This window comes from Gossypium hirsutum, chromosome D12, assembly GCF_007990345.1.
Source record: "Gossypium hirsutum isolate 1008001.06 chromosome D12, Gossypium_hirsutum_v2.1, whole genome shotgun sequence".
Classification (NCBI taxonomy): domain Eukaryota; kingdom Viridiplantae; phylum Streptophyta; class Magnoliopsida; order Malvales; family Malvaceae; genus Gossypium; species Gossypium hirsutum.
Window position 1 is genome coordinate 34,396,068 of NC_053448.1, and position 11,571 is coordinate 34,407,638.

Consider the following 11,571-nt stretch of genomic DNA (forward strand, 5'->3'; position numbering starts at 1 on the left):
AAGAATTTTCTTGAAAAATTAATTTGGAAAATCTAAGTGATTTTTGGAAAAATTAATTTTGATCAAGTAAAATTAAATTAATCAAATTAATTAAAATTAATAAGATATTTTTAGAAATTAATTCAAGTCAAACAAATGGCCCAATGGGTAATTGAACTTGAAAATTGGAGTTGAGATCTTAAATTGGGCCCGGAAGCCCAAAACTGAGACCAAGACTTAAAAACTGGTCGAATCGGGCCTGGTATGTGAAACTGAACTGACAGTCCAACCGGTGGCTAGAATAGACCCGTCAGGTTGTCACTGACACGGACTGAACTGACAATAGCCGAATTGAGTCAGGGTGCCATAAAGGTGTAACACCTACATCACCGGAAACGGAGTGCTGACGGTTGCGATGGCGATGTCCCGGTGCCCAACGACGGTTGGTCTTCAGTGGTTGAGCAGTGGAAGAGTTACACTCCTACTAGGACTATAACAGAGAATTTTATTTTAGATTAACTATTCTAAAAATAATATTATTTTAATAGTTTAATATTAAATTAAATTTAATACTTATCTTAATAGTATTTTATTATTAAATTTAATTTTAATGTTTATCTTATAGATACATTCTATTATTTTAATAAGATTTAATATCAAATTTAATCTAAGATAAGTATTATATTAATTTAATATTAAAGTGATTAAGTTTAATCATAGTTGAATTTTCTAAACTCTCCCTATGTAAAGAGAGCATTGGGTCATTATTTTACACACATTTGAATTCAAGAGAAAGTTGTAGAGAGAAAATTCTCTAAAGAGATTATTTTAGAAAATTTCTAGAGATATTTTTCTAATTTGCAATTTGATCCAAAAGTTTAGAGAAATTACAAAATTACATCACTGGTAATTTTTATGAAAAATCTTATGATTCAAAGCGAACCCACACTCGGTAAACGTGAGCTTAAGGATAGCGGAGAAGACTACTCGATCGAAGCACCAATCCTAGACGAATCAAAAAGGTTCAATTTTGATTAAGTGTTTATTACTTTAGATATCACAACCAATATCTTATTTTGGAAAATTTTTTAAAACTTTATTTTCCCTAAATTTATTCTCTGTTGCATTTTCCAAACTCATTTTTTCTAACATGCGAACCGTCAAAGATTGAGGTTGATGAATGTAGAAATATATTCTCGATAGTTACAAACTTTTCGAGTTATGGAGTCCATCGGTTGTCAACCCTGTATCCCTCCTAGGTTCTACGGAGTTGATCTCCTAAACAAATGATGCGATTATGGGAAGTTCCAAACACTTCGTTACCCTTGTATGCATGTCGTTGCATCTTGTGCTCGCGCCTCGATCAACGCTGAACAATATATCAATGAGGTGTATACTCTAGAATGCACATTGCGTATTTGAGGGAACGAGTTCACCGTATTGCGTGATTTATCTACATGGGAAGTGCCTACCCCGACTTTTGAAGTTGTCCCAAACAAGAGGTTACATAGGAAGCTGAAAGGTTGCCCGCAAGTCACTAGGATCCGTAATGAAATGGACATGAGGGAGAAAATCGACCCTAAACTTTGTGGTGTGTGCAAAATAGCTGGTCATAATCGAACTAAATGCCCACGTCGAACCTACCATATTGGACAATCATCTCGATCGAGTAGATTATGAATTAATGTATTCCATATTCAAACTTTTATTAATTTTTTTATGATTATGATGGGATTTTCATATTTATATTTTAGGAACCACACAACTATATTACATCTTAAAGCAAAACTTTGCATTATATTTTTTAAAAAAAAAGTCAAAAGTTTAATAAAAAAAATTAAGTCAAAAGTTGTGTTTTGAAATGTAACCTTTGTTGAATGAATAGTATTTATTAATTATATGTTTCTAGTTCGTAATCATTAAAAATTAAAAATATTTAAAACATTAATTTACTATAATTTAATTAATGCAAACTTGTAAATTTAAGTTCCAATTACAAACTACATGATAAAATTGATGGTTCGATGGTGTTGTTAGAGGGGTAAGCCGTTGTGGTGCCCGACGTTGGTGTTGATGGTGCTCGCGACGGTCAGTGTTACCCTCACCTAGAACATCATTCACAACATCAATTGGCGAACCTAGGGTGAACTAAACATACTCGAGAAATCGTATGTCGCAAAGGTTTGCCCGGGAAAGGGTGGAGTACTGGAGTAGTAATGGGCTGAAAATATCAAACATCATCGATGATCTCAGACCCGGATGATTAGAACTGGAAACAAGAATCTCTGACTAATATGTATAGTCTGACGAGCCAGGAAAATAATTATCGACCCCAAGTTTGGATGATAAGAACTACCTCGAGATTGTGAATAAGATAGCTCGGGTTCGAGCACTGGCTCCGATTCGAGTGCAGGAGGCAGATGTGACAGGTAGTGCAAGAATTTCCCTAGTCATTGCATGTGTGGAGGGACTAGCATCGTTTTCCCACCAAATAAAAAAGGTTTCCCACTCGCCATATACCAAGATTGGTACTCCTATGAGGGCCGCAAATCAAATGAAAAATCCATCTAAGGTCTCTATCCCATCCGGTCGTTCCACAATACAAGATATTCTTCATGCTCTAATGCCCAATTCTTGTATTGTTTCCCCCTTTTGTTAATTTCATGTACAACCCACAAACTCCGTGGAACATCTAAAATATGTTAGATGCACCCGAACTGTCACAGTACTTGATCCCCGTTGTACCACTCGACTGTTGAGAAATTCAGCAGGGGTGCATTAATTCACCACAAGTGTGAGTGGATGTGAGCAAACAGGGAAATAACAACAATAATGTTTGGGAAAGAATATGACATCCAGATGAAATACACAATTAATAACATGGTTATAGTAACACAAGTTAAATAACATAAATAAAGTAATTACATGTAATAAATATTAGTAAAAATTAACCCCTCCCTGGCATGTGCCTCAATCATCTATCGATAAATTGGAAGCGTATATGACTTCCTGATACCCGAAGAAGTACTCCATCTACAAAAAAATTAAACTTGTTAGAACAAATTTTAATAATAAAAAAAGCAAAATTCTTGTTGTAATTCTTAAATTTTAGCACTTATTCACGAATGGGAAGACATATGTTTGGTGAGTAACTGATGCCAAGAATGACATCCTGTAAAGTTCCTGGGACTACAACAATACCAGGCACCCGCTTATGTCCACGGCACGGTGCTTTGTCATCTGGCGAAACTCACGATACAATGTAGCTAGTACTGTTGAGCCCTAATTGTACGAATGGGTAGCTTATAAATCAGATAACAAGAGCAAGTACATAGGGTGGACCTTGTTGTTATTTGCATCTAGCATGAGTACACCCCTTATCATATGCATTATATATGCTCGAGCGGTGCACATCACCTCCCTTTTTAGTTGCTATACTCGGTAAATACTTGAAATTCACCTTCAACTATGAAAATTTCAAACTCGTAAGTTTATCGCCACCATCACTGGGCGAGCGTCTTAGTAAGTCATAGCAAATGGCCGTCAGTTCAGACACTGTACTTACAGTTGTGACCGCACTACTGTGGATTGGGAGCTCGAGTTGCAGTGCAACATCTTCTAGAGTAATGGTGCACTCCCCACACAGAAAATGAAATGTATGGGTCTCTAAGAGCCACCACTTGACCCAACTGTATATCAAGTCGTACTTCAAATCAAACATGCAGATTAATGTTGAATCTTGATGTCTCTAAATATAGCATAAGACGTTCATCTGGCAGATAGCCCACACCGTTGACACACCCTTCAATACGCGGTACAAACCCTGACCATATTAAATTACCGCAATAGTTAATACATTACAGTTAAATAAAACATGATGTGGAACTTTATAAGGGGACCCGTGAATAAAAAATAACAATTTTATTACTAGCACACTAATTGTATCTGATGTGTGATTCGTTTCTGTAATCAAATAACTCATTTGGATATCTGCAACTTCAAATTAAAAATTTAATCATTGCCTGAACATATAGATAATATACAAATAACGAAAATGAATTTTGTATCGTTTGTTATTTTTTGAAGAATTAATAATATTTTTACCCATATAAAGAAATCAATAACAACGTAATTCGTGATACACTAATGTAAGTCGATCATTTATTTTCTAGAAACCATCTCATTTTTTTTCATCTTTTATCCCAATAAAAAAATTATTACGTAACATATATTCAACGTATGTGAACTATAAAATTTTGTAAAGTCAATTCAGTTTAATTAATTAGTATTCAATCAATTTAACGTAAGATGTATAAATTGGTTTTATAAAAAAATTTTAAAATTATTATGACGATTTCTCTAATTGAAGAAAAACAAAGAACATGTTTTTCTATTTTAAAAATCTCATCTGGGACTAATTTTCTTATAAAAAAATTAAAATTATTTTGATAATTTCTCTCCTTGAAGACAATTAATTTATGACATATTTGGTCTTTTTACCACAATAATCCAAAAAGATAATTAAATACCAAAATGGGTCACCGTACAAATTTGTAGCAAACAACTCATTTCGGTATTTATTATTGTAACAAACGACCCATTCCAATAATTAATTTATTAGGTGACCCATTTTGGAATTTAATTATTTTTTTAATTATTTTGGTAAAATCAAACAAATAATAAAAATTACAAATCCAACTAATGTGAATTATAAAACCACAAAATAGGACAAATAATATGAATTACAAAACCTTAACAAGTAAATAATAATTACAAAACAAAAATGTACCTCTAAAATAATATTTGCTGCTACCTCCTTTCCTTCCAAAATTACAAAATCAAACAAATAATAAGTATTAAAAACATTAAAAATAATAATAATTACAAAAAAAATTACCTTTCAAAAAATTTTATTGTTACCCTCTTACACCCTAAACCCTAAATAAAAAATATAATAAATATTAAAACCACATAACAATGTGTTGCCTCCTCCTTTAAGACCTTAAACAAAAAATTACAAAAATAAAACTTTACATTTTAGGACCCTTCTTCTTTTCCCTTCTCTTCTCTATTGCCTCTTCCCCTTCTTCTCTTCTCCTAAATTGTTAGCTTCTTCTTCTTCTTCTTCTTCTTCTTCTTCTTCTTCTTCTTCTTCTTCTTCTTCTTCTTCTTCTTAATTTATAGTTGAGGGGACCATAGGCCCTCTTATAAATTTCATTTTTTTCGACCAATTCAAGCTATTAAACCCTATGATTATGTAGTCACCTTTGTCGTAGAGAGGTGCCACCTGACATGATGCCCCCATTAGTGCCACCTGACAGGTTGCCTCCTCCATCCTTTAAAAATTATTTTTCCCAACCAGTATTTGAACTGATATAATCTACATGCAGGTGCCGCCTCTCCTACTCTCTCTACCATTAAAATAATTTTTTTCCCAATCAAATCATGGGCTAATGATAGGGTTTTGATTAGCAATAAGGAGAATGGTGGTGCCACCACCTTCAAACCCTCCACCCCTAAACACTATTCATAACATACCATTTTGGTATTTATTTTTTTTTGGGTATTATCTAAGTAAAAAAGCCAAAACACTATAAACTATATGTAGCGTTTGGTATTTTCCTATGTTATAATTTTAATAGAATGTGATTATTGAAAATGTAATTGTCGGAAAAATTACTTTACAATGTTTGGTATACATTGGAGGGTGGAAAGTTATATTACTTTCTTAAAAATGTAATGATAATTTAAAATTTTGCCCTTATTAAGTAAAAGATAATATTCATGTATTTAATTTTTTTTAAAAGAAAAAAAACATATTCATTAAGATCTGAAAAGACTTAAAAGACAAAATGAAGTGAAAACAAACACAACTATTCCGCTTAATTTTTATAATAAACTTTATTCTCAACAAATATTTGGATTAAATATTTAATAATAAATTTTAATTGATATTTTTTAAGTTTTTTTATTTATAATGTTAATTGAAAGAAAAAATTATTTCAAATTTGTCCTACATATATATTGTAAATATAATAATGCGCATATAAAATCATGTATAAATAAAACTTATTTTTGAATAAATTAAAAAAATTATGTATATATAATACTTGAGAAGAATTTGTTGAAACAGTACATAAAATCAAGTAGTAGAACAAATGAATAAGGCAATAACTTCTTTTTATTTTATATTTATTAATAGATTAATACCCTAAATTAATACAAAAATGGGTTAATTTTATCTTAATAATTTTTAATAAGTAATTTTCATACATTTTATTATGAGAATCATATTGTCATGTTCATAGATAGTAATACCCAATAAATGACTAGATTTTTAAGGAAAATAAATAAAATTAGATATACTAAGTGTTTTGAAATCACATTTCGATGGATTAAATTTTAAAAAAATATATTACTATTCATCGTACCAAATACTACCAGAGATATGTTATTTGAGCGTAAGTTGATAAAATAATAATATTCCAGTAGTATACTACATTCCTTGTTAACACAGACCAATTGCATTGAAAATGGAGTAGAAAAGGCTGAAATTCTTATCATCAAAAACAAAGGCGTCCTATTTCTTTTTATTTTTACCATAAATTCCAACCAAATGCCGCCCAAAAGGTCAGCTAGCTAAGCCATTTCCCCTTTCTTTTCTCACATTCCAATAGACCGTTCCATTTTTTTTATCAAAATAATCTTTATTACTACAATGTCAGTACATAGCAATCACCGGATCATGCTTCGATTCCCCGCCAGCATCATCTGAGGCATTGAGCAGTTATGGGATGTGTTCAAGGCAAGTATGCTTCAACCAACTCACCGTCTCGGGGACTGGACAAGTTGAAGCAAGAACATGGGTATGCTGCTAAGAGAGGGGAGAAGGAAGATGGTGGTGTGGCTGGAAATGGCGAAAAGGTGGTTAATAGGGAAGGGGAGACAGTGAGGAGTAATGATGCTAATGGAAATGTTTCGCAAAAGCATGCGTCGAAGAAGATTGTAGGTGACGATCAGGTGGTCGATGGATGGCCTAAATGGCTTGTTGATAATGTTCCTTTTGAGGTTTTGTCTGGTTTGGTCCCAAAGAGTGCTGATTCCTATGATAAGCTTGCCAAGGTATGTACTACCAAATTCATGAAACTGAACGTATAAAATGCCATGGGCACCCGTTTGATCATGCTGTGCTGCAGGTAGGGCAAGGAACTTATAGCAATGTGTACAAAGCTCGGGACAAGGACACCGGGAAGATTGTTGCTTTGAAGAAGGTCCGTTTCAACACAGCAGAGCCTGAGAGTGTTAAATTTATGGCAAGAGAGATTATGATACTTCAGAGGCTCAACCATCCAAATATTATCAGCCTTGAAGGACTAGCCACTTCAAGGATGCAGTACAGTCTTTATCTGGTCTTTGATTTCATGCAGTCTGACTTGAGCAAAATTATCTCCCGCCCAGGCGACCGGCTCACTGAACCCCAGGTAATTTCAACCTTTTGTGTTTATGATCAAAGAAGAAATGGGACTGGAGTAATATATGTGAAAACTGATGTACAAGCATAGGTAATGTATGATATCATCAAATGTTTTTAGGAAATTACAAGGTCTACATATTTGTGTTTATGATGCAGATCAAGTGTTATATGCAACAGCTGCTATCGGGACTGGAGCACTGTCATGAAAGAGGAATATTGCACCGAGACATTAAAGGTTCAAACTTGTTGATAGATAGCAATGGGGGGCTGAAAATAGCAGATTTTGGGCTTGCCAATATTTTCAACCCTAAACCAAAACGACCCCTCACCAGCCGGGTTGTAACACTATGGTACAGAGCTCCAGAGCTGCTGTTAGGATCAACAGATTATGGTGCTGGGGTTGATCTCTGGAGTGCAGGTTGCCTGTTAGCTGAGATGTTTGCTGGAAGACCAATTATGCCGGGGAGGACTGAGGTAAAAAACTTATCATTCACATCATTTCTATTTAGCCTCGCAGACGATGCTTTGAATATTTATTTTTTGAGCTACCGTGTTGCTGACAAGTTAAACTTCTGAGCAGGTTGAGCAGCTTCATCGAATTTTCAAGCTTTGTGGTTCACCCTCAGAAGAGTATTGGAAAAAGATGAAGCTACCGGCAAGCTTCCGGCCGCCGCAGCATTACAAGCCTGGATATTATGAAGAATTTGGAGACTTTCCCAGCTCTTCATTTGGCCTCCTCACAATGCTTCTTAATCTGGACCCTTCATATCGTGGCACTGCAGCTTCTGCTCTTCAAACGGAAGTAAGCTCAAAACACCACTTTATATATTTATACATTTAATTTAAGGTTTAATACCTATTTTTGCCCCTGAAATTCTCACATGGTTACTATTTTTTTCAATCACATTGCCCTCTACTTTCATTTTTATCCATCACGTTAGTCCTTTGACCATTTTCGTTGAAAAAAACCTATGCTCGCATTTCAGCCCTAGTATGGTAGTGAAAATCTCATTTTAGCTCCTAAAATATAGTAAAATTCTCACTTTAATCCCCTGCGTATTCGCTTTTGGTTGGCTTAAACAGGCAGAGTTTTTTTTAACGACTTGTCTGCTGCTCTTAAATCTTTTTATACCAACAAGTCTGGTAATTGGTACTGTAAGAGACATTTAAATGAAGGTTAAAAAATTCGATTCGAAAATCAAAGAGCTTTGGTAACTAGTCGAAATTTTAGATTTTAAATATTTATAAAAATTAATTTTGATATTAAATAAATTTCAAATGACACAGTGATGCATGCTAACTCTAATTAATTTTATAAAAGGTTAAAATTTGAGGTTAGTCCCTCTAGTTTGACAAAGTTTAAGATTTAATTCTTGCATTTAAAAAGTTAAAAATGACCATTCCTACTTTTTTTGCTTTGAAAATCTTAGTCCAATCATTAAAATTATAAGTATTTTTAGTCAAATTTTATCAATTTGACATGTTGATTAGTTGCTTTCATGTGACATAGCATGCAATTGATGGGAAATAAACGTGTTAAGTTGATAAATTTTAATGGAAACTACCATTAACCATAATTATTGAACTAGGATTTTTAAATTGAAAAGTAAATGATTGAATTTTTAAAATACAAAAACTAAATCAAATTCTATAAAAGTACCATAAATTTTAATCTTTATAACATTGTCAAGCATGGAAGGATAGATTAAATGCATAACAAAATTCATACCTAATGGTAAGAGTATTATGTCTTGTGGCAAAATATCTTGGGTTCGATCCCAAACAATATATCATCCATGTCAATTCATATTTCAAAAATAGCTTATAGCATAAGTAAATTTTGATATAAAAAAATTAAGTATCAAAGTTAACTTATCAGGCAAAAATGTTATAAATGGAAAAAAAATACTCTTGTCTAATTAAAAGTTTATTTGAATTTGTTTGAGACTTAATATATTTATTGGATACCAATATATAAACAGAATCCTGATTTGGTGCTCCATTCTATGTTTTGTTTGCAGTTCTTTACTTCAAGTCCATTGGCATGTGACCTTTCAGATCTACCAATAATATACAAGGAGGAAGAACCATATAAAGCCAAAGATAGAAAGAAGTACTTTAGCTTTTAAATATGAGAATTTGTTTTATTATTGCTTGCTAATAATTTTCTGCTTATGCTTTAATGGGGGAGAATTTGGAATTAACTGATTTTGGGTTTTCATGTTGAAGGCACAGAACATCAAAAACAAAGCAATCTTCTAGAAAGAAACATGAAGGTGATGAGACAAAGGAACTAATAATGACGGTAGAAAAGAAAGATGATACTGATACTTCCAGGGAGGTAAATTTTATATTTCAGTTTTAATGCAAATTCATATATAATTTACAACCTAAACTTTATTTCCATCGACCAACTTAATCCAATGGACGATGTGGCTGAATTAACCTCTATTCGGTCATCATGTGTCAAGTCAATGACATGTCAGCATTAAAAAAGAGTATTTAACTGGTAACTTGGACAACATTAGTCCATTAGGTAATATGCTCACAGAATGCAACTTCATGAACCTAACCCTTATTTTTCCTCCTTTTAAGTACCGAATCATTATATATATATATATATATATATTTATAATGACACTTGCACTAAAGTTCCCCATTTTATCACTTTGGATCTTTTTTTCATTATCTTTTACAAACAAAAAAGTTATTCAACCATTAAAATTTTAATGGAACAAATGTTGTAACCCAAAGGACAGTTACACGTACTTTATTGTTAACATAAATTATTTTTTTAAAAATATTTTATTTTATTTTTTAAAATTTTTTGTATTTTTAATAATTTTTATTTATTTTTATTTTTTGAATTTTTTATAAAGCACATGTAGGTTGCTCCATGAGTTGTCACATGTTATTAAAATTTTCATGATGTAGTCAACTTTTCTATCCAGAAAAATGTAATCTAACTAAATTTTGAAAGTTAAAAAAAAAAAACTAGGACCAAAGTGACGAAAAGATTAAACGTTAGGGGTAAATTGATCATCATGCCATCCGTTTTGATTGTATGTATGTATGTATGTATGTATGTATGATCCTTGAAGAGAAGCTTCTGAAATTCATTCTTCTAGGCACTTCTCTCAAACGACTAGTGCATATTGACACCGTGACATAAACTAAACTTCCCCTCCGTTTTGATTTCTCTTCAACTGATCAATTGAGATTGTTATCTGTTTGATAAAAAGGCAAAATGATTGCCATGCATCCTTTGGCCATGTAATTTACAGCTGAATCTTCACTGAATGTCTTTCTTTTTATCTTAACAGGAGAAGCAGAAAGGAAATGAGGCAAGTAATAATGCAAAAAGCTCCTTCAGAGTGAAGCCAATCAAACATAATGAACAACGCTTACCTGCATCGCTCTCTCCGATTCTACGTTCCAATGCGAAAATAGCTCCAAGAACCGAAGCTCATCCTAATGCTACTCAGAACATTCAAAATTTCACTCTTTTACAGGCTTCTATTACAGATATCATGAAAAACAACCTTGGCAATCCTCAATACCGCAGGTCTTTCTCTACATGGGATTACCGAACATTTGATCCTGACAAGATATCAAAGCCTTTTGGTGTGGAATAAAAAGAGTGGGTTCGTTCGCTTGAGTTTGTGTTATGGAATATGAGTTAGTAATTTATTCAGCTTTATGCCTAAAATTTTACTTTGTTATTTGGTTATAAATAAATAAACAAACATTGTTTGTCTTATTGTTTAGTCATGTAATGAAATAAAAGTTATTCAGAACATTTATGTAAGAAATATTTGATGTTATAGTTTTATTGTGTGTGAGTTATCTAGTTTTCGATATTACAATCCTTAACTGGTTTTCATGCATGAGTTGACAAACTTGGAGCAAGCTTGTAGAAGAAATATTTGAACTCTTTGCTTGTAGAAGAAATATTTGAACTCTTTCATTTTTCTTGTCTTCAATACTTGTGCTTACCACGTATTTCAGCATCACTACTATGACTTATAATCCTTCAATGACGTGAAGTATTTTTTTAATGACATTGTTGAGTTTGACCCTATTTCAGTTAAATTTGAGAAATAATCTTCAAATTAAAT

The 11,571-nt window shown here is 32.6% G+C and overlaps 1 protein-coding gene across 1 annotated transcript; it reads left to right on the forward strand.

The window, feature by feature from the left end:
* Positions 1-6,445: 6,445 nt before the first annotated feature.
* LOC107947466 (probable serine/threonine-protein kinase At1g54610) lies at positions 6,446-11,297 on the forward strand. Its single transcript, XM_016882113.2, has 7 exons — positions 6,446-7,101; positions 7,176-7,460; positions 7,610-7,927; positions 8,034-8,255; positions 9,475-9,566; positions 9,683-9,794; positions 10,777-11,297. Exons 1-7 carry the CDS (start codon positions 6,769-6,771, stop codon positions 11,086-11,088), a joined length of 1,674 nt encoding a protein of 557 aa, XP_016737602.1. The 5' UTR covers positions 6,446-6,768; the 3' UTR covers positions 11,089-11,297.
* Positions 11,298-11,571: the final 274 nt, after the last annotated feature.